Source organism: Danio rerio, chromosome 7 (genome assembly GCF_049306965.1).
Source record: "Danio rerio strain Tuebingen ecotype United States chromosome 7, GRCz12tu, whole genome shotgun sequence".
NCBI lineage: Eukaryota > Metazoa > Chordata > Actinopteri > Cypriniformes > Danionidae > Danio > Danio rerio.
The window spans coordinates 51455120-51480000 of record NC_133182.1 but is presented as its reverse complement, the minus strand read 5'-3'; the positions used below and the strand labels follow the sequence as shown (position 1 = coordinate 51480000).

Genomic DNA, 24881 nt, shown 5'->3' with positions numbered 1-24881 from the left:
CATCCATACACACTCATTTACACACATACACTATGACCAATTTTGCTTATTCAATTCACCTATAGCGCATGTCTTTGGATTATGGGGGAAACCGGAGCACCCAGAGGAAACCCACACGAACACAGGGAGAACATGCAAATTCCACACAGTATTGCCAGCTGACCTAGCCCGGGGCTCGAACCAGTGACCTTCTTACTGTGAGGCGATCGTGCTACCCACTGAGCCACCGTGACGTCCATTCATGCATATGTTAAAATGTAAAAAGTACAGCTCAGAATACCTGCTATACTTTAAAATATGTCATATGCCGAATGATATTTCCTTTTCACCTTATTTAAAACATTAAAGTAGATACTTATCTTACATTTGATATGCTTTCCATCGATATGAAATCATTCGATTTGATGCAGCCACCAACATGGACGGTTTCGTCTTTGACCCACATATCTCTGTGATTCTCATTGACTCAAGCATGGAAGGATTTATGAATAATTAATCTATTGTGTTCTGCTACTCATGTGTACTCAATTCTGCCCTTCTCTCTGCAGTGAATGCGCATGACGTGGCTTTAAAAGCGCTGCAGCCCTACAGACCACAAACACTGCAACACCTACACACAGACGCTGGACGTTTACAGCAGACTGTGTAAAAGGGAAATCTTTATTCTGTGGCAGCCCTGCAGTCTTTCTATGGGATCTCCCCATCTCTTCTCCTTACGCCGGAGATGATAAAAGCTGTACCTCATTTTAACGGTCTCAACACTGGAGTTGCTTCGACTGGATGAAAGCTGTCACACTTAAATATATCTACATTAAACAAACTATCTACTCGTAACTGGAAGTAATAGCTCAGAACATAACCTCTCATATTGCTTTTGTCAGATGTGGATGTTAGAAAATGCAAGATGGAGAGGAGAACTACTGCGTAACTTAGATTAGCATACGGCTGGATGTGAGAAAGATTTGTATTGTCATTTGCTTAGAGGAAGTCCAACCTAATAAAATGTACATAATGAACGGCGGTCTTCTGCGAACAGGACTTTTAGTGTGTTTATCAGAGGTTATGGCGCAATATGACGCGATTAAATGGTGCGTCTCTGATAAATCTCCATTTTGCACATTGTGTGATATTTTAAAGCGGAGGGCACGCGTTGTTAGCCTTTGGTTTTAGACGGATCTCCAGGTCTTCAAAATTGAATATCAAGATCTGATGGAGTTCATTTATGTTAGACAAATGTATCACAAGTAACTGGACTGGCTAAAGAAGGCCTATTGTTGACCGTTTTTTTTGAAAAAGTAATCATAATACATGCGCTAGCATACTATATATATATAAAAAAAGAAGATACGCTTGGATTGAAAAGCCTTTTTGATATTCTTGCTCACTACAGTTGTTCCCTTGTTCAGAAACAGTCATTTCGAGTATCATATTGTCTAATCTTTCACTTATGCCATATTTATTCCATATTTATGGGTGAAGATGTCGTTTAAATGTGTAATTTAAAGGGAAAGAATATGTATCTTCTATCAGACTTCATATTCCTTGCATTAAATCCTCATTTTAGGCTTTCCCTTGAGGGAATCTTCTTTTATATTTGCTTTATTCATTAACATTAACTTTGTAATGACAGAGAGAACCAGGAAGTCTGGATTTCCTTTTTTTTTTACATTGTTTAAAATTAGCTAGTCTCGTTGCAAGGTACTTATTTCAAATCATAGTCTTTCTTATTAACATTTGTGAATCTGATTTTATGGCTAGCAGTGAGTGCTTACTCATTCAGACTGAAATTTGATCATTTTTCTCGATAATGATTGCTGACTGTTTTATTCCCATACAGTCTATTGATTGTTCTGAAGGACATACATGGGTGGATGTGATTCTGCCTTTAAATTGCGTGTCAGTAGCTATGGATATGACCTTCAAGGGTTTCTGTAAGCATCCAGAATGTGTTGATGGACTGCCGCAGAGTAATGTGGCTTTATCAGGTGGTTTGATTGCTGCCGCTTAGGCTACTCAACATAGTTTTACATGAACGTTGGGTAATGGCTGTTACTCACAACACTAACTAGCATGTAAAACACAGTCTAAAAATGCATAGAACTCCAATCTATCCTCTATTCGTTTGATTTATTTGTTAATTTATTACAGGCAAACTGCTGCTATTAAATCTTTTTTATGACTAAAAACAGAGGGACGACAACACAGTATTATTATGGTGTAATTAAGTTCAAATAACCCAAAAGGCTGTGTTGGTTCTGATATTAAGTAAGCATATTAGCATAAAAAACCTAAAAACATGATTTTTTTCAAAAGACCATGTGTCTGTGGTGTTCAGAAAACACTGAATTTCATTTTGACTACAGTAACGATTATTGTGTGAGAAGTATCAAATAAAAAAAAAAAGCTTGTTTTGATTTCATGGGCATCATTTTTTACACGTTTAAACATTACATGTTGTTTGGATGCTATGTACTTTTGGTATTAATTCATAAAGGTAGAAACTATTATTGTGGCACATTATTTTTTATTTATTTATTTATTGTTTGAACTAACAATATCATAAAGTCCAAAGGATCACAGACAGATCTTAAAAAGATACTATTGGACAGAAAGGGGAAAATGTAATAATTATAGTGTTAATATTAATAATAAAAATAAAAAAAAACTAAAATTACTAAGTTAAACAAATGAATGAAACTGCAACAAATAGCCATAAGGAAAGCACCTAAAATCAAGGATCTTCTTTAAATGCATCTTTTAAAACATTTCAGGAATCTTATTATTAATTTTATTAATCTTTTTATTAATTTTTTTAATAAGATGAAATGATGGGTAATTATTTGCAAATTCTTGTTTGTGAATGAAAAAAAATGCTTTCTGCTTGTTTGCAGAAAGAACAGGAGCTGTCGATGTTCAAAAATTTAGAAAAATATCACAATTTAATGGGTAAATTTTATGTAACATTGTAAAATGTTTTTTTTTTTTTTTTTGAGCCTTCTTGGAAATGCAATTTTTCCCAGGTAAAAGCCAGCTTCTCTTCCATTCTATATCCTTAACCAAGAACCTCCAGCAAAACTTTCCTCTAGAAGAAATTTTCCTTTTAAATATAAATATTTGAGGCAAAATTGATTGTTACATTTCTTATCTAACATACTTACAACTTCTAACAGCAAAGGAGAACGAATATTAATATCACCGAGCTCCTTGGGTTAAATCTACAGTGACAGCAGGTGATATTGCTTTAACCACACTAATAAATTATTTAGGAGGAGTTGGGAAACTGCTATGTTAAGTTGTTCATACGAAAGAATTTGCAGTAGCATCAAACAAGCAAAGAATCATTTATTCATTTAAATTTCGCCTTAGTCCCTTTATAATTAGTTGTCGCCACAGTGGAATGAACCGTCAACTTATCCAGTTTTACGCAGCGGATGCCCTTCCAGCCGCAGCCCATCACTGGGAACAAGCAAAGAATATAATTAATATTATTTTGAAACCCCCATTGGAAAATAATGATTTGTTTCTAAATGTAATATCTCGGTTATTCCATAAGAAAAATCGGTAGGAAGAAAAATTGTGTATGTAACCAAGCTTCCAAGCAAGCAGACATTGCTGTTGAAGTTTAGACAAAGATTTTTTTTCTTTTGCTTAGAGCAGTAAGTTACTCCATCGACTTCCAGTCAAGGAGCAGCAGACTGCGTCATCAGTCAGCTGAGCGGAAGTGATAATACACATCCCTGATTTCCTGGATAGTTGCGATGATTTGTTTTGTTTTTTTGTAAGTGTATGTCTATAACGTCTACTTTATAATTTAACCGGTAAATACTGTATATCACTTTTGATCATAATCATTGCAAACATGTCGGCAATCAACGAAAGCTCTCTACGTAAAGTATTTTCAAAGGTAAGTTAACGCTTGTGTATAGATAATGCGACCTAAGTATCAATTATGAAATGAATTATGTGTTTCTTTGTACACAGTACTATAAATACAGGGATCTGACCGCACGAGACATTACAAACGTGACGAACATCTACAAAGACCTTAAACCTATGATGGACAACTACGGTAAAACTTTAAATCTGCCTTCAAATTCCAGCATCATTATCAAATGTCAGGGTTTTTAAAGTAACTTTGAAGTGAAAATGTATTATCTTTAAAGATAACGTGGACAACAACAATTTAGCTATTTCTGTTTTAAATAGTAACGTTAAGTTTGTACTTTTGTTTTTATTTTCAATAATGTAACGTTACATAGGCTACAAGAAATGACATAAAATCAAAATGTATGGACACTTTGTGGTTTTCACAGATCTCCGTAGTCATTTTAAAAGTCAACTTCATTTCGTTTTTTTTTTTTTTTTTTCTATTATTATTATTAATTTTTTTTAGAAAATGATGACAATGTATGTTTGTGTGTGTGTGTGTGTGTATGTGTGTGTATCTTACAGTTCGTTAGTTACCTTATTTATTTATTTATTTTTGGTGGGTTGCCTTATTATTGCTTAATATATTGCTACATGTGCTTATTATAGCAAAGCTGCAAGTTTTTTTTTCATTTGACTATATCTAGACAAGAACCATCAAATAAGTAGTGTAAACGGTGCACATGGGAAAAAATGTGTCTGGTTTGTCAGTTTATTTTGTACACATTACTTAATATAAGGTTACCATGAGCTCAATTATATTTTATACATTAAATATTTTGCACTAGGGCTGGGCAATTAATCAAAAAGTAAATGACATTCAGAAACTATAATTGAAATTTTCCTGGTCAGTTCTTTAAATTAGGTCCTAAATCATCTTACACAGGTCTTAATTTTCATATGACCAATTAAAGCTACCCAGTCACCAATAATCTATCTCAAAACTTATGTTAGGCATGTTTGCAGCAAATTTTGCCAATTCAAATCTGTAAGCAGGGAAAGAAAACTAAAGCAACACATCCCTTTACATGAGATTTCATTAATACAAAAAATATTTACTGGGCCATTAGAAAAAAAAAACCTCTGTGTTTAGCCCTGTATAAGTTTAAAATTTAATTCATAATGGTCTTAAAAAGGTATAAATTTGACTTAAAGAAACCTGCAGAAACATTGGGTCTGGCGCAGCCTTTGAGTGGTCGCGTATTCGCGCACCTCTCAAAAAATGTAACTACACACTGCACATTTGCACTACACTGACAATGATTGGAAGCTGCGCCAGAGATGCCTTGAGGTGGCATATTTTCCATTACATTAAAATTATCCATTCATTTTCTTTTCGGCTAAGTCCCATTTTGTTTACCCGGTTTGAACCGCCAACTTATCCAGCATGTTTTCACGCAGCGGATGCCCTTCCAGCCGCAACCCATCTCTGGGAAATTTCCACACACACATTCACACACACACACTCATACACTATGGACAATTTAGCCTATCCAATTCACCAGTACCACATGTGTTTGGATGTGTGGGGGAAACCGTAGCACCCGGAGGAAACTCCCACAAATGCAGGGAGAACATGCAAACTCACACAGAAGCGCCAACTGACCCAGCCAAGGCGACCTTCTTGCTGTGAGGCGAAAGCACTACCTACTGCACCACTGCATCGCCATTAAAATTATTATTTTTAATACTTGTTTACAGAAGACTCAAGAAATGCACTATTTGAAATATTATTTACAGAATATACAAGAGTAATTTTATTACTTTTGAAAACAATGAAAATAATTAATTTTATTTTCAAAACCTATTTGTTTTCACTTTTTTATAATAAAAAAGTGGCTGCTTGTTTTAGGCAGTGTGTGTTTTTATTTCAGTTGTTTAACGTTGATGTTCAGTAAATAATCACAGATAGTAGATGGTGTGTGTTCACTTTAATTATTTTAAAATCAAGTAATGCACCCTTCATTTAAAAATCTCTCACTTTTAATAAGAGCATATTTACTATAAAAAGCCTGCCAGTAAACTACGAAGGCAATAAAATAAATAAATACATAAATAAAACTATCGTTCATTAATTGTAATTCAGTTAAAAGGTTCAATCAATCGAGATTTTGATTTTCGTTCAAATCGCTCAGCCCTACTTTGCACTTTAAAGTACACTTTTAAATTTCTATTGAGAAATCTGATAATCTAAGCAGTTAAAATGTTCATTTAAATTATATGTTAAATCAAAGTTCATTCCAAGTTCTTTAATGGGATGAATCATGAATACTATTAGTGATAGTTTTGATATAGTGTGTGTCAAGGGCACTGGAGGTTTGTTACTTTTCATATCTGCAACAGTATTGAACTGTCAGTTCCTGCACACACTCTCAATTGGCCAAGACTGTAAGTTGGGGGTTTGGGGCTGTTGCATAAGAATAACTGAAAAGCTAGATGTTCAAAGAAACCGAAAGAAAAAGGGTAAATGAAAACCCACCACCCTTCAGAAGCAGATGAAGCAGTATTTCCCAGAGAAAATTATATATTAAAGAAAAAAACTTCAAGAGAAAAAATATATATTGCACTGCTTTGAAATGTTAATAACAGAACACCTTCTTATTGCTGGTTGGAGATCTTGGAAAGTGCAGCCATACAAGATGCGAAATTTCAGTGTCTTGTTGTGTGTGTGTGTAAATGGCTTGTATTGTATGATGTATTGTAAACAGATCTTACAATTGTACAAATTGTACTAATACAGTTTACAGATTTCTTCTTACATTCTTATTTTATTTTGAGAGAGTGATATTTATTTTGAGAGTGGTATTTGATAAAGTTTTTCCTTTTTTGTATTTTTTTCTGGTTTATATTGTTTTTACTGGTCCTGTAAATATGTTTCCTCTTCAGTCATTTAGTTTTACTTGTTTCAGTGTTCAATGATGGCTCCACCAAAGAGCTGCTGAGTCTGACGGGAACTGTTCCAGTAAACTATAGAGGTATGGAGAGCACTGATTGCATGTCAAGTTTGGCTAAGCAATCTCACATAAAGGGATAGTTCGCACACAAAGAATGAAAGCATATCATTTGCTCAACCTCAAGTGTAGGTTCTTTCTTATGTTTAATAACTAATTTCTTTTATCTTAGCCATGATGACAGTAAATATTACTTGACTAGATCTTTTTGAAAACTCTTATATACAGCTTAAAGTGACAATTGAAGGCTTAACTAGGTTAATTAGGTTAACTAGTCAGGTTAGGGTAATTAGTCCACAGAATAAACCATAGTTATACAATAACTTGCCTATTTTAAAAAAAATATGTATAGCTTAAAGAAGCTAATAATTTTGACCTTAAAATGGGTTTCAAAAAATGTAAAACTGCTTTTATTCTAGCCGAAATAAAATGAATAAGACTTTCTCCAGAAGGAAAAAAATATTATCCGACATGCTGTGAAAATTTCATTGCTCTGTTAAACGTCATTTAGTTAATATTTTAAAAAGATACAAAAAATAGAGGGGGGCTAATTATTTTGAATTTTTTTTTCATTTATTTTGAAAATGTTGACATCATTTTAAATTTTAGTTTTTGGATTAATAATCTCTAATTTTCCACCATTTTCCGAGTTTAATGCTTGTTTGATCTATAGGAAACATATACAACATTCCAGTGTGCCTGTGGCTTCTTGACACGTATCCATACAACCCTCCCATCTGCTTTGTCAAACCCACAAGTGCCATGATGATAAAACCAGGAAAACATGTTGATGCTAACGGAAAGGTTTACCTCCCATACCTGCACGAGTGGAAGCCTGTGAGTGTCTTTTTTTTTTATAATTTCTCTGTCCCTCATATAGTTTTTAATGGGGAAAAGTGTAAAGATCAATATGGCGAATCAAGTAGCCATATCACATAACATTTTTTCTGATTTGTTATATTTTCATGTTTGTATTATTTGGGTTTTTACCAAAATCTGGTTCAGTTCCATGTCAACAGCTCCTCTAGAATAATTTTCCCAGAAAAGAAAGATTTTTGATTATCTATAAATAAGGCACCCTTATCTGATTGTCTGCTTATTTCACAATATTTTATTATCGTTATCCATTATAGCAATATTATTTTAAATAATGGGGAAAAGGGTAAATATCAAGATGGTGAAAGAAGGACCACCCTCTAGTACAGCAGCCAATCATCAATTGCTATAGACTGAGGATTCTCTGGGGGAAAAGCTTGGACCAGATGTGTGCTTTTACAACAGTTTTTGTGGTCAACAAACACACTTGAATCTCAGCAAATTCTTGCTTCACAGACATAAGAAATATATCCTCATAAAGCGTTTGTACTTTTGAATGAACCAACTGTACTTAAAAACAAAAGTTTTTTGGTTTTGCAGGGCTCGAAATTAACTTTTTTACTTGGTAGCACCGGTGCTCCCAACTTCAAATATTTAGGAGCACCAAAAAATTTTAGGAGCACCAGAAAAAATTTAGGAGCACCCACCAAAAATGAATGAGCACAGCTGCAAATTGTTTTTTAAGGGATTTATTGTACTTTAAAACAACATTAATAGGACTGACAAAAACCAGAAACAACTATCTAACTAATGCTGCAAAGACATGGATATTTGTGTGCAATAATTCCAAAATGAATGTATAATAATTAGGCCATAGAATATTAATGATGATAAAAAATGACAATAGTAACAATGAATTCCGTTTCTCATTATGATACTGCCTTGAATGTGCATGAATTATCTGCTATAAAAAGTCTGTTACTTTATGAAAAATAATTGTATAGTTTGCATCAAACAAAAATGAAGCATTGCAGTAAGAAATATTTATTTTGTACTGCTGTTTTATATGCATGTCAATTTATAAAATAATATTTCTGCTACAAAACAAAAGTTTATAATAAATCATTCAATTCAATGATGAAAGCTGCAAAGCAGTCATCAGTAACTAAATAAAAAAATAATATACACCTCAAAAAAGAATAGACGAAAGAAAGTAAGTAAAGTCTCACTTCTATCACTATTTAAAAGTTTTGGTTTCAGTTTGTGTCAATTTAAAGGTTCAGTCTGAGATGATCTTCATTTTTCTGTGTTAGTGGAAAAGCAGGCGAGTCAGCCGACCCAATTTATGAGCAGGCAAAGCAGGTTTCTTGCGCTAACCATTGGCGCAATACCGGTCTTTGTTATGAGCCGCAGTTTCAGTGTAAACTTAGGCGAGCTTCTTTGGCGATGATATGTACAGTATTAGATTTGACTTTTAGCGGACATTTGCGCTGAACACGCAGTGAATGCAAAGCATGGAGATTCGGGCGCCTTCTCCAAGAAGCGTGTACTCGATTGATCTCAGCTGGTGGATCATTACTCACCACGTGACGTGTCATGATCGCTCTCATCTGCGCCTCAACTTTAGGTGGGGTTTGCAAACCTGTGTGCTTTAAGTTTTCACTCTTCAGCCGTTTGCATTTCCTGTGGTCATAAAAGCTCCTTCCCTGTCATCTGACAGGGGAATACCTTGAGTGATTGACAGCTAATATGAACCAATATAGCGGCAGGGAAGAGCGATTCAGCACGTTTTTACAAAAAATCAAAACAGGTCGCACTACAACCATTATCTGCAGTCGCACTAATGCTCCCATATATATTATGAGGTCGCATAGATTAATTTTCGGGCGCATATGCGACCAAAATGGTCGCAATTTCGAGCCCTGTTTTGTAATCTGTATGAAATGAACATGGGGTACAGTCCGCCCTGTCAAACACATAACATGACATGAACTACTCAAACGCCCACAAACTTGTAAACAAAGAGTCGCTGTCATTTCTGGAGGAGATTCACCATCAAGACCAAGCTGTGGATTACTTCAGAAAAGCAGCGCTTTTCAGAGGATGATAATGTGTAACATGGCCATAAATGAGGCTGGTGTCGTGATCTCGTTCCTTTCGAGTGCTCATGTGCATTAGCTTGGGCAACCAGAAAAAATGCCGATTTTGTTTGATTCAAACGTTTAGAAACTAAACGTATGAGACAGTTGTTGTTTCATTTTATTGGTGATTCCAAATATGTAATGTAATCATAGGCTTGGCAAACAGTTTTGGAGAATTTGATGATTCTTCATTCAGACAAAATGCCAGAGCATACTGCCTGAGAGTCATTTCAAATATGGCCGTCGAGTGAAATGACTTGCCTTACAGGGACTTTGGTTTAATTTATAAGGACAGTGCACTTGTCCACTAAAACATTTTTCCCCGTTGTTGTCAATGAAAGCGCAATTTTTTTTTTTTTAGCAGCTTAGTGAGTGTTGTGCATTGTTTTTAAGTCCACATGAATCAGAAGTTGTTGACACTTTTTTTTTTTTTTAGTATGTTGTTCTACTTCTATCTGAAACTGAATATTGAGCAGGGGGCGGGGCCTTCTTTTTGTGCATCATTTTTTCTAATCAAATCAATGGTAAGATTGGGTGGTTAAAAATATTGTGGATGAAGATTTTGATTGAAGAATTTTTTTCCAAAAGATTATCTTTCATAAATGTTCACCTAAAGAATAACAATGTGCACTAGAAAAATAAATATTACAATTTTTGTTATTACACTTTTAATAGTTTTGCCAGTTGGAGAAGGACTCACAGCTGAGCTTTTTTTAGCGCTTCGATGTAAATGTGCCCTTACCTGTGATTAATTCATTTTTGTCTTCTCCTCTGTAGCCCCAGTCAGATTTGTATGGACTGATTCAGGTGATGATTGTAGTGTTTGGAGAGGAACCACCAGTTTTCTCACGGCCCAGCTCACAGCCAGCTTACCCAGCATTCCCAGCTGCAGGCCCACCTAACAGTGAGTGCAGACTTGTGCCTGTTTGTTGAGTTCACAGTGCAATATTTTGTATCTTACTCGGAATAAGTCCACTACGAGATCAGGCATGAATAAACAGTGATAAGGTTGAAGGTTGAACTAGGTTAGAATGTTTATCTTATAATAAAACAGAAAATATTTTTAAATTACCAGGCAACATCTTTATTCAAGAATGCTATTGATGCATATTTTCGAAAGCGATTCTTCTAGAATAATATTAGATGTTTATTATAAATTGGTAAGAGTTGAAAGGTTAAACATAATTGTTAATACTATTGATATTGTATTTATTCTTTCTTAAGAATAAAGATTCAAATTATTGTTTACATACTTTTTGAATTATGTATTTCCATAAATATAGCATATGATGTATGAATGTAATTTGGCATAAAATCAGTCAATCAGTCAGTTTACACGTGGTAACAATGAGTCAATCAATAAATACATAAAGTACTTTTTTATTTAACCTTTAATAATTTACAACTGATTTTTTTCAGCATCTTACATGCCAACCCCCCAAGGCTTGCCTTATAGTCAAGGTCATTCTGCCAATCCAGGGTAAGTGCTTTCAGTGTGTAGTGACTTTTTATATGGTCAACCAATTCTCACATACATTTTACACTTCAAATACATATTTTCTAAGGACTTGACTGTTTTAATACAACAAGGCTAAATTAAATCAGTACCTTAAAATTGTACCAATTTTGTTGTATATTATACATCTCATTTAGTCTTCTTTCATATGTGATTCTAAATCTAATGCATACAATCAGGGCTTGACTATAACTTATTTGGTCACCTGCCACTGTGGCTAGTAGATTTCCAAAATTTCTAGCCACTCGCCATTTTTTTAGCCACACTTTTCTTGTTGGGAAAATATATTTTGCTTAAATTTAACTTTGACATGCTAAAGTTACTTGATTTAGATATTGTGTTATGTTCACATTCCTCCTGTCCTGGCTAAAAGTCCCAGATCACCAGTTAACTACACATAAACGGGGAGTAATCTCCCATTAATAATTTTTATTGTAAAAAATTATAAATAAACCATATTAACAAAAATAACTGTAAGCAAAAGAAAGCAGGTGAAACCTAACGTGCACACGGTTAATGTTATGCCTGTTAATAATATCTTCTAAGAATAATTCAAATGAAAGCAGTGACAGCTGCTGCTTACAAAAGAATGTGTATTTTTTTTTTTAATCTGGAGCTCTTGAAAGCAGCAGGACTGTGGGTGCACGATCTTCGCTCTTTGTCCAGTCTATTTCAAAGGGAACCAATCTCACCCGCTCTTCCTTTAGGCACGGGTTCTTTGCGCAATTAAACGGGAGCCTGTGTGAACAGTCGCGCACATCACATTAGTTGTTAATGCGAGTAATCATGCTCTCATTCTGTATTCACCATTCTTTTGCCCGCGCTAACAGTTATTTTTCAGTCGTCAGTCAGTCGTGCTGCTTCTCGATTCTAATATCACATTTGCACGAATATTAGGTCATGCTTATTTTCGAACCCTGCTTTTAAGAAAACCACAATTTAAAAAATGATTTCCAACCAGCCAAAGTGGCTAGTGGAGGTGTCTGTCTAACCCACCAGAGCTGAAATCTAACCGCATTTGGCAGGTTGGTGGGTGTTAATGTAAAGCCCTGCATACAATGGTTATCTAATGTAATCTAATGCACAATCTAATCACAATCTAATACATACACTTGTGATTAAATGCATATAAAAGTTTTAGCTACGCTTAGAGCACTAACAGGTTATTATTATTGTCAAAAGCCTGTTGCGTCTGAAGTGAACATATAAATACATGAAACTAAATGAAGTGTGTTTGTGAAAACATCAAATGTGTGCATAGCTGTGAAAATGTCATTTCTTCATAATGTTGTGAAGTTGTACTATACACTTTGTCTTCTGTGGGTCAGAGTTTTTCAGGGCTACCCTTATCCTGCAACCGGCTCTGGATACCCCACTACCTCAGGGTCCTCTATGTATACCCCAATGTCTTCAGTCCCTACAGTGGGTGAGTAAATATTCATTCCTTGAGTAGATATGCCACTAAAATCAATTGTCAGTCAAGCATTTCTTTTTGTGTATTAGTCTCAAAAATAACTGAATTTTTTCGAAAGCTTGGGAACTTTTTTATTTAGGAAAAATGCATTGAATTAATCAAATATGACTGTGAAGACATCTGTAATGTTATTTTTTTAATGCTAATAATGTAATGTTATAATTTTTACAATAATAATATTAATGAATACCAAAAATAAAAATATATGACTTCCACAAAAAATATTAGGAAGTACTATCATTTTAAATTAAAGAAATGCTTAATTTCTTTAGGATCATGAACAAAGGCTTGAGTAATAGCAGATAATTCGTCTTTGTATTTATTGTATTTTTGAATGAATAAATACAGCTTTAATGAGCAGAAGATACAGGTCCATTACTAGCCTAATGAAAGAATGAAGTGAGAGCTTTTTTTTTGTTTTATTGATTTCTCTCCTTTTTTAATTATGAAGTTTAAATACTGTATTTAGTGACATTTTATGCACTAGTTTGAGCTGAATTAGCTTGCCTGCTGGTATCATAATGGGCATGTGTTTTACTGCACCATAAATGTTTTACTACAGTGTTGTCAATTGGCTTACTTTACTACTGAAGCATTTATTTGCAAATGTGTATTTAAACTGTATGTTTTGTAATATATTTATTTATATATTTAAATTTGAAACTTAATTCTTATAAATACGTTTATAATGTATTTATAATATGTTTTATAAATGTTATGAGATCAGATTAACTTTAGCATTTTGAATAAAGAAATATAATATTTTTAGGGGAAATACTTGTGTACAGTACTTGGCAAATGTATTAGACCAGCTATCATAAGAGAAATATTTTAAGAATCTGTTATAAAATAAAAATGTAAAACTTTTAATCTCTTAAAAAAGAAAACCGTTATAATAAAGTGCTTTAGTATTTTTGTTCTGCATCTCTTCTAAAATAAACAAAACAATAAGTAAATTTAAAAAATGATAATCCTAATTATATTATCGCATTAAAATTTACTTTTATAAATAAACTGCTTTTGGGGTTTATTATTTTATATTGGTCATTTTGTTCCAAAAAAAAAAAATTTAAATAATTTTAAGAATATGAAAATAAATTTAAATGAGTTATGTGACCGTAGTACTCAAAAGAGACTCTAGACTCACCTGACCACCCTGATGAAGTTCCTTGCAGAAACGCGTAGGTTTTTTAAGGTTTAGCCATGTGAATAAAAGCTTTTTAAATTTTACACATTTTCCGAGTGCCTTGGACTGATTTCTGTTGTTTTGATGAGTACCTTATCCAAAGGGCACCGACCAAATATTTAAGCTACCCCTGAGCGCTTTTTGTTTGTTTTAAGGTTAAGAATATTTTTCTCTTTTTAACAACATCTCAGAAGTGGAAGACGACTTCTATCATTGATCTAGGCATTTTCTTTTGTGGATAATGGACTCATAAAAAATTATTTGCTTGCATTTGCTGAAGTCTAAAACAGGGATGTTGATGGAAATAGTGTGAGTGAAGCCGGCAGAAGATTCCATTTGGTCTTAAAGCTTTCGTAAAAAAGCAATCAATTAGTGATTGTGTAGCAGTAAAAAAAAACGGGATAAGAAAGGTCAGGCTACAATTGATCGCGGTAATGTTAAATGAGTCAGAGGACATCTATTAGCCTAAATTAAATTGGAATTAAATATAATTAAATACTTATGATATTTTTTTATTTTTTCTCCCATTCCAATTACCAAACTTAATCCTTACAATGATAATAAAGCTTGTTAAAGAGCCTCTATTTTGCATTCTTAAAGGTCCTGTTTTGTCTTCAACAGCAGGCTGAGATGCATGCAAAGTCAAAAACCACCTCATTGTCACTTGTGCATTTATTTTAGCTAATTATCCCAATGACTCGCATATTATTTGTTCAGCAAATCATTTGTCTCCAAACCCCTCCTTTGCATGAGGCAAATCTTTGCTGATTGGTCTGATGACCCAGTCTGTTGTGATTGGTCGACTGCATTCAGTGCGAGATGCCCACCACGGTTATGAAGTAACACAGAGTATGTGAAAACTCAATGCAGGAGTGCGTTAAAGCAATGCAGTTAATTCTCTATATACTCTACTCTTAAACCTAACCCCAAGTAATAACAATGACACACATTCTGTATTAATCCACATAGTGGCAGAAGTTGAACTATTTTGAAAATTGCTCATGCCACGCTCATGGGGGACATAACAACAAACAGCAGGAGATTGTGAGTTTTAAAACACATTTAAATCACTAAAGAAAGAAGCACGCGTCACATTTTAACGTGGTTTTGCCCCATAAAGATTTAACCTGAGAGATGCTTTAAAAGCACTGATCTATAGTAAATATGTAAATACAAGTTACACACACTTGAAACTTGTAAGTTACAACACTTAAACATATTTTGCGAACTAGACCAAAAAGAGGCAACAATTTTAATTACACTTACATGTCATGGTCGGAAGAAACGGGTCCATATGAACTGTAACAGTTACTGACAAAGTCTGATAAAGACCCATACATAATCTCTGCTGCTCCTTCCTTTAATAGCAAACAACGTTGCATTCCGCTTGCAGCGTAGGTTATTGGATCAAAAAGTAGAAAAATGAAAGGAACAAATGGTTGGCTAAACTGTGGTGTTGTTGTGAAAATGAACTTTAACCCTCTTTATCTCAAATCCGAATCTCCAATTCTCAGTGATTATCATCTTAGTGTCATGATCAGTCTCGTGATCCCCCACGCTCCGCTAGTGTCTAATGCCAAATTCAGACTGCATGATTTCCATAGTAGTCGTGTCACAGATGTTTTCACACTGCATGACTATCTGGGCTAGCATTTTGTTGCTGCTTTGTTTACACTGCAAGATGGATCGGTGGCATGACTTTACGATAGGAAGAATCGCCAACAACTTCGTCCAAACTACGTCTCACAGCCAAAAACACAAAGTGTATATTTTGTTATTAACTACATAATGAGAAAATAGCCTTTAAGTGGGTAGAAAATGTACATATTTGCTCACCTGGGTTTGAAGGGAATTAGCAATTTCTCCGTATAACACGTCAAACAGACACGGGTGCTACTGTCAAACCTCCACTAGTTTTTCTCCCATTACTTGGGTCCAAATAAACTAAAAATAAGCGCTTTTAACTTCTCCCTAGTCAGTTGTGATCAAAACTGGCTGGAACTACCTGTGCATTTCAACGAAAATAATGCACACCCTCCAGCCAATCAGAATCAAGAATTTCAACAGACCATGGAATAATATCATAAATCATCCTCTCAAGATGCAGCAATCTGACTGTAGCACATCTAGTTCTGCTTACCATTTTTGTTTTGGTTCAAGAAATCATCTCAGCATGGCATGCTCAGATGGAATATGTCATCCTCACTTTCTGTTATTATTATTATTATACAGGTTTTGCTTAAATCTGCGGTAAGGACATGTTTCTGTCACATTTCACACATGCTTATTTCAATAAACTAAGCAGGTTCATGCATTTACATGCTGGGCAAAATTGGTGTTCGGGACAAAAAAAAAAAGTCTAGCTGTGACAATTGGTTTATGCCTAAGCCATTTATGACCTTACTCTGACACAGTCAAAAAAGCATTGACATGACTATCACATTTGTGGCTTTGTTGAAAAAAATAATCGTGTTAAGAACGTAAACTCGTAAACAAGAGTGTAAACACACTCGTTGTTGCTGTTTCAGGACCCTCCCGTGATGGCACCATCGGGGAGGACACAATCCGCGCCTCTTTGGTGTCTGCGGTGAGTGACAAGCTGCGGCGGAGGATGAAAGAAGAGATGGATGGAGCACAGGCAGAGCTGGACGCCCTGAGAAGGACAGAGGAGGACCTGAAGAGAGGCCATCAGAAACTGGAGGAGATGGTGACCAAACTAGATGTGGAGATGGTACTGGAGATTACTCAAAATATTCATTTGTGATTGTAGGGGAGTTAGTTAAAAAATTAGTTACTTAGTTAGTTAGTGTAGGGCACAGTTAATTAGTTAGTTGGCTATAACACAAGCTTTAAACATTTATGCACGCAACATTATTAACAAGCCAAATTATTAGCCCTCTTGTTTTTTTTTGCTCTTTTTCAAATATTTCCCTCATGATATTTAACAGAGCAAGGAATTTTTTCACATTATTTCTGATTTCTGTTTTCTTCTGGAGAAAGTCTCATTTGTATTATTTCAGCTAGAATAATAAAATAATCTTAACAATAGTTTTAAATCTTTAAAAAAAACATTTTAAGATCAATATTATTAGCATTATACAATGATTTGACTAATAACTCCAACTTGCCTATTTAAGCCTCTTAATTGTGCTTTAAGTTGAATACTAGTATCTTTAAAAAATCTAGTAAAATGAAATGTACTGTCATCATGGCAAAGATAAAAGAGTTATTATCAATTATTATAAATAAGTTTAAAAAAAAAATTATGTTTCCATTAAACAGAAATTGGGGGAAAATATACAGGGGGTAATAATTCAGGAGTGCTAATAATACCTTTTTTTTACCAGAGTGAATACTTTTTTTAGTCTCATTAATATTTATTTAGAAAATGATACAAGTCTGCTATTATTGAATCTCCATTTATAGACTGTTCTTAAATGCTTTTCTAGCAAGCAGGAAACTCTAACCAGGCTTAAATTGCAGTCGTTTAGATGGGGAAAATGTTACCATTTCACTTCAGTGTGGCCGCTATTGTCAGCTATTAGAAATTAGTAGGATCAGACAAAATCTGCAGACATATTTTGCTATTTCTGAATTGCAGAATTGTGTTAAAAATATGCAGATTTATGCAGAATTATTTTGGGAGTATTATAACTTAAAACCTCAATATATAAAATAAAAAGTCATACCTTTTTAACATACATGTTAGGGCTGTGCAATTAATCGAAAATCTGATTTCGATTTTGATTTTGGCTTTTAACGATTATGAAAAACCATTAATCGAGATAAACAATTATTTCATCACGTACCTCCCCCTTTCCAGTTGTACACATGTGAAAACTCTTTGCCTCTGCAAAGCTCAGTTCCACGTGAAAATGACTAAAAGCGTGTGCTGTAATTGAACTTTTGCAGCATGGGATGCGCATCATTCATATTTTTAAAAGCACAAAAGAGCACGTGCTGTTGTGTGTGCGCGCGCAGTGCTTAGCCTCGGACAGGTAGCTTGTGTGTGTGTGTGTGTGTTTGCGTGCGCGCCACGCTTAGCCTCGGACAGCAGAGCACACACATCTAACGCGACCTTAATGTGAGCGCTTTAATGGTCAAATACATGCACATTTGTGTCAGAGCGCGGTGTTTAGTGATTATTCATATTAACCATCATTTGTGTAATAAACAAACAAGTTGAGAATCAAAAGACACGTGAAAGAGAAATCATATCAGAGCCGCACTATTCTTAAAGTGACAGCGTGCCGTATTTCTGCTGCTGCCGACTGTTTTTAATATTAATCAATAATAAAATGTTTAATTTTATAATTAAAATTAAATCAAAAATAATTAATTAGGGTTAATAGACAAGTCATTGTATAACAGTAGTTTCTTCTGCAGACAATCAAACATATATATTGCTTAAAGGGGCTAATAATATCGAGCTATTAAAATAGGTTTCAAAATATTCAAACCTGCTTTTATTCTAGCTGAAATAAAACAAATAAGCCTTTCTCCAGAAGAAAAAAATATTATAGGAAATACTGTAAAAAAAAAATCCTCTGTAAAACATCATTTGAGAAATATTTATATATAAAAATAATTTCACAGGAGAATAATTTTGACTTCAACTGATAGTTGTTTTGAATAATCATGATTACAATTATTACAAAAATAATCGTGATTATGATTTTTCCCATAATCGAGCAGCCCTAATACATTTAATAATCAGAAGTAGCTTTACAAAAAAAATAAAAACAAATAAAACAGATGAAAAAAGGTAAGAAAAATGACCAATGATGCAATTTGGAAACATTGTTCATGTGTTGTAGAGCTGCTGATGCCTAACCCGGGGGCATAAACCAGGGTTATGCATCAGCATATACTTAACATAATAAGTATATTATTGTAATGTAATTGTTAACTGTTTAGTTTCCTGATTTGTTGGCTGACCAGTAGTTTTGATGTGTAGAGATACCGTTGCCTTAAAAAAACAAGTAAGAGTCATAACAAAAAACACAAAAGAAAACCTACATATATTGTAGAAATGGAGGTATAACAACATTTTAGTGGCTTTAAACCTTGAAACCGGTTATTGTACCTATCTCTGATTACACAGACTGATGTTTTTACCTTTACCTATATTTAAACTTAGAAATTTTTATGATGTGTCTGACTGAAAATGTAACTTCAAAAAATTAACAAAAAAATGTTCTCTCACCTGTATTGCAGGCTGAAGTGGACAGAAACATCGACCGCCTTAAGCAGAAAGACGAGGAGTTGACTGCTGCGCTGGAAAGAATGGAGAATCAGGCTGAAGATAATGACATTGATGATGTGATTGTACCCACTGCTCCCCTTTATAAGCAGATTCTCAACCTCTATGCTGAGGAAAATGCCATAGAGGACACTATCTTCTACTTGGGGGAAGCTTTGCGCAGAGATGTCATTGATTTAGACGTCTTCCTCAAGGTTTGCTCTTTTACTATTGTCTTATGTAAGTCACATGTGACATTACACATGATACATTAACACAGTGTTGTGTTGTGTGTTTGTGTGCAGCATGTGCGCCTTCTCTCCAGAAAACAGTTCCAGCTGCGAGCTTTGATGCAGAAGGCTCGGAAAATAGCAGGCCTCAGTGACCTGTACTGACCTGCCATCTGAATCATTTTCCTTCTCAGCTTTACCACATGAGGTGTATCATAAGAGCCCCGCAGCTTATAGAAGTACAGGATGCTGGGGATCCTCCTATTTCAGACGGTAAACTAAATACAAGTCGTGAGAAATACTTTATAATATAACTTTAATTTAGCCAGGACCAAAATTTCTGCGAAACCTAGAGATTATTGAGTCACACTTTATTTTGATGGTTCGTTTGTTGAATTTAACTTGCATTGCAACTAATTCTCATTAGATTATAAGTAGACTGTTATGGTTAGGGTTAGTATAAGTTGATAAGTACTTGCAAAGTTTCTTATTGTCAGTTAAATGTCTGTTGAAGGAGCAGTATCAACAGATATTAAGCGGACAGTCTACTAATACTCAAATGGACCATCAAAATAAAGTGTTACTGATTTTTGAAGTTTACGTTGACTATTATTATTATTATTATTATTATTATGATTAATATTAATAATAATAATAATAATATTGACAAACTGCCTTGAAAATCTTAATTATGCTAAAAAATATAAAGTGACCACTCCACTTATTTTGGACACTCACTTTACAAGCACTGAGTTAAACAGTTTTTTTTTTTTTTTTTTTTTTTTTTACTATTAGCATAAATCATTGACTCAGACTATTAATGTCACGCTTAAAACTGTAAACAAAAAATGTTGATAATTTACCTATTTAAAGCTTGACTTTTCTGTAGTTATATTGTGTACTAATACCAATGGAAAAGGTAGCTATTTTCTTGGTTGATATGCTTAGAAACTACTCTCTCATTCTTGCTTAATAATGATAGCATTAGGAACTACACTCTCATTCTTGTGAGGATAGCAGTGATTTTATGCAGCACCTGAAATAGTCTCCAGCTGGGTAAATAGGTAACAGAGCTGCGTAATATCATTGTGCCTGCTACAGCCATTGTACAGCAACAGAATCTCTTGATTATCATACAGAATGAGAGTATAGTTCCAAGATATATCAACCTAGAAAATAGCAACTTTTCATTTTCTCTTGGTCTTAGTACACTATGTAACTGCAGAAAAGTTAAGCTTTAAATATTATTGAATTTTTGAAACTATTTGTTTTTGTTTTTTTGAGCAAAATGCTAATGGTCTAATCCAATTCAATGATTTATGCTAAGCCAAGCTAAAACTACTCCAGCCTTACCTGAAGATTGGCTGAATGGATTCAAAAATGCTAAAAACTCAACTATTTAACTATAGGGGACTTGTAAAATGAGGGTATTTTCTGCCAAAAAAATGTGGGGTTCTTATAAAAGTTCAGCAATGGAAAAAATTGAAAATCAAATGGTTGCGATAGACATTTTTGCTCGGTTAAAGAGTTAAACATAGCCTTATAAAATCAATGATCATTGCACTTTTTGTAACTTGTGCCTTGTTATGTTCTTCTAAAATGTGTCAGAGGGCAAAGGGAAAGAAGTTTATAAATGGCATTAAAAATGCTCTGCCTGAATGTTAGTCTTATTTTTATACAGTTAATCGCTATTTATGTACCTGTAGTGAAAAAAGTCTCTAATTATATTATGAAATGAGCACTTTGTTTTAGTAAATCTTCATTAACATCTCAGAATCTGAATGCTTTATTATCCTAACACTTCTGCAGTGTGATTTATGAAGGTGTTGTCAATCATATTCATTATTTTCACAGTTGTTACATGGGGAGTTTAAATGAATACTTGGCATTTTCTTACATGCAGATTTAATGACAAGAATATTATGTAAACATCTTTCAATTGAACTTGTATTTCTGTTTGCGAAATGACAAAACAACAGATGAAGGGAACTTTCTTTGCTAAGATACTTTAGGTATTGTTTAATTGATGTTGTTTGTTTAATTATAACCGCCTTGTAATCATGTGTTCAGTTTTTTGCTTATCAAGAAAAAGAAGGGAAGTCTTTGTTCATTATGTCCTTGTGTTATGGGATATTTAAGAAACTAATATCTGAAATAAAACTCTTAAATCAGATCTCTTATGATGTCTTTGGAGAACATTATTCAGTGTTATTTGTAAAGGATTTCAAATTAATTTATTTTTGTTTTTGTTCAATTTTATTTATTATTATTATTATTGTTATTATTATTATTATTATATAATGCATTATTATATTATAATATATTTATCATATCAGTAGTAAAATTCGTATTACCATTATTCATTATAATTATTAATGTTTATTACAATTATTGATATTTATCAGTATGAGACAATTGTTTTTTTTCTGTAATTTGTCAAGAATATAATAATAATAATAATAATAACAATAATAATAATAATAATAATACCAACAACAACAACAACAATTTAAACAGTTCCATATTTGCCAGTCCATTGTTTTCAACCCAGGCTCATTCTGAAAACGTAGTCCCGTAGATGTTTCTGGAGAATGCCAAATACGTCCCGGGAGATAGGTAGTTTTGCAGTTTTTGTTTTCGCAAATCTGCAAGAGGCCGCTGTGTGCGTTTTTTCTTATCTCAAATGTAGCCCGCGCTGTTCTCGCGTAAACCCACCAGAGGGCGCTGTTGAACAACTGAATGATTGACTGGGCGACTGGCCAATTGACCGACCCACCCTCCTTCTTCCCGAAACCCAACCAATTTTACTGATTGACCCGCCAACCTGCTTACTTCCCTAAACCAAAGAGCTTAGAATGATCAAGAGGCGACACTTAATAGAATATTATGTAAAATAAAATTACTGATTAACATCGCTAAATAACATTGACATTTTGCATCGTAATATATTGTTAAATGAATATATTGTTGTTTTATCCAATTTTATTTAATTGTATTTATTTTTAAATGTATTTTGACACTCCAGCTATTCGGCAATGTTTAAAGTTTACAGTCATTTTATTTTTTAGATAAGATTGCACAGATGTATTGTTCATTTGATACTGAAACTGGATGAAGTTGCGTTAATAAAGCATTTATTAACATACATAGTAACCATTACTATATGCCGAAATAATAAAATATATAAATGTTGATTTCGGTAGTTTAATAATCGTTTGCTAACTCATTCTGAATAATTAATTAGAGGATTCAGCCCATATAGAGAGTTTATTCAAAATAATGAAGAACAAAGTCTGTGGAGCGAGGGACTGTATTCAACAGTGAGATGACTGCGCAGACTACAGGTTAGCAAAAAGTAAATTGATAAATAATATTAATAACACAAAACTAATAATAATATAACACAGAGCATAATAATCTGGCAATGATGGGACAGAGCAAGTATAAGTAGAGCGGTCAATAAGATCAACTGGCAACAAGTGAGAAATGCATGCGCATCAGCGCTTAATTGTAAAGGGAAACAGCTATAACACAACAGAGAAGTCCTAATCCCTGACCCATGACAAAATGATTTGTAAATTATCCAATACTTATTTAGTAATGAACAATTAATAAATAATAAAGTATGAAAATACAATTATTAATTACATTATAAGTATGCTTCTAATTGAAAAATATTACAAACTACTTACTAACATCTATTAATGTAGAATTAATGCTTAACAGATAATGCTAATGCTTAATCAATGATCCATACAGTAATGTGTAGTTATTATAATGTGTTACCTGAATTTTTTATCTTTTAAATATTTCCCAAATGATGTTTAACAGAGCAAAGAATTTTTCACAGTATTTCCTATAATATTTTTCCTTCTGGAAAAAAGTCTTATTTGTTTTATTTTGGCTAAAATAAAAGCAGTTTTAAATTTTTTAAAAACCATTTTAAGGTCAATATTATTAGCATTCTTAAGCAATATATATATTTTTTTTTGATTGTCTACAGCAGCAGCTCCCAACTGGGGGGTCGTGGCCCACAAGGCCTCTGCGAGCTTTGAGGGGGGATCGCGTCATATTTTTGTAAAAAAAATCTCAGCAGTGGACAATTAAAAGAAAGATCATGGTGCCTTAGTTCATTTTATCCCCTAGCTCATTGATCCTCAACCACCAGTTAGTGGATCAATTGGAACCGGGCCGCACAAGAAATCATTAATTATTTCCGTTTTATCTATTATCTGAGTCTGAACGATCTTTTATTTTGAAAAATGACCGTATTCGCTCGCTTGCGTCTCGATCACTTGAGCACCCAAATTTAACCCACAAGCAGCAAAATGAGTAAGAAACAGACGTCTTTAGAAAGTTTCTTTGCTTAGGGAAAAACGCCATGCGAAGGACTCGCGAACTGCCAAGGAATGGATCCGCATTCCACTTGTCAACAAATCAGGTGAATCCACCATGACTGTGCAAGAAGATCAACTGATGGAGATTGCAAATGACGGCGGCCTTTTAGGGGGCATTCGCTTAACGCGAATTTCTAGAGTCTGCACAAGTTTGTGCACGCAGAAGCAGTGTGACGCGCTCGCACCGCGAGACACGTGACCAGAATTGACCGATCAGCTTCAGCTTGTATGGAATATTTACATTTTAGTAACACTAATTTTCTCGGACAAACACAGAGCACATAAACACTGAAGTCCTTTTTACTTTTCTCCATAAATAAAACTTGTATCAGAGAGTGACAGCAATGTTTTGTCAGTTTGTCATCCTCTGAGAAAATGGTTGATGGTCGCATAGCAACCTACGAAACACCCCTAACCCCCCACAGTAAAATTGTCAACCGTTGACTGGTGCATGGTAATAAAAAGGTTGGGGACCACTGCCCTAGCTGACCAAAACTGGATGAATTTGTAATCCGTCCTCCAAAAAAAGACAGTCTCACTGATTCGCCTCGCAGCAATCCACACACAAATTGATAGAGCGTAACAAATAATATACAAGTAGTAAATTGTAATAGCCTGTATAATTTTTTTCCAAACACCTGTGTGAATACTGATATTTTTGTTAATGAATTTCAAATAGGGTCAATTTAAAGGCCAAAGGCTTACCTTTTTCAGTTACAAATGGTCTACTGATGTTTTGCTTTTATATTTTACATTAGGCTATTATTCATTCATTCATTCAATTTCTTTTTGGCTTAGTCCCTTTATTAATCAGGGGTCGCCACAGCGGAATGAACTGCCAACTTATCCAGCATATGTTTTACGCAGTGGATGCCCTTCAAGCTGCAACCCATTTCTAGAAAACATTAGGCTATTATTTGTGCATAAACATATCTAGATATGGTAATAAAAATAGTTTGTTTGAAAACAATTTTTTTGTCATCGTCATCCTTACTGCAAAC

At 34.0% G+C, this 24881-nt stretch overlaps 2 protein-coding genes across 7 annotated transcripts in view; both read left to right on the top strand.

The window, feature by feature from the left end:
- hrasb (HRas proto-oncogene, GTPase b) overlaps window positions 1-2414 on the top strand; it is a 12916-nt gene extending 10502 nt beyond the window's left edge. For both annotated transcript variants that reach the window (NM_001020629.1, XM_068222296.2), the window contains 1 exon segment: window positions 549-2414. The gene's annotated coding sequence lies outside the window, so the exon portion shown is untranslated.
- Window positions 2415-3729: 1315 nt separating this feature from the next.
- The window catches only part of tsg101b (tumor susceptibility 101b), a 90271-nt gene continuing 69119 nt past the window's right edge, over window positions 3730-24881 (top strand). For 3 of the 5 annotated variants that reach the window (XR_012382655.1, XR_012382652.1, XR_012382654.1), the window contains exons 1-10: window positions 3730-3904; window positions 3982-4069; window positions 6837-6902; window positions 7552-7715; window positions 10613-10739; window positions 11255-11315; window positions 12680-12777; window positions 16540-16742; window positions 19229-19468; window positions 19559-19756. Coding sequence is in view for 1 of the 5 variants with exons in the window: in XM_002662878.7 (XP_002662924.1) it covers window positions 3860-3904; window positions 3982-4069; window positions 6837-6902; window positions 7552-7715; window positions 10613-10739; window positions 11255-11315; window positions 12680-12777; window positions 16540-16742; window positions 19229-19468; window positions 19559-19648 (1182 nt within the window). In the remaining 4 variants the exon portion in view is untranslated. Of the gene's footprint in view, window positions 3905-3981; window positions 4070-6836; window positions 6903-7551; window positions 7716-10612; window positions 10740-11254; window positions 11316-12679; window positions 12778-16539; window positions 16743-19228; window positions 19469-19558; window positions 21657-23486; window positions 24844-24881 lie in introns of those variants that run through there. The other 2 variants (XR_012382653.1, XM_002662878.7) reach the window with 2 other exon arrangements.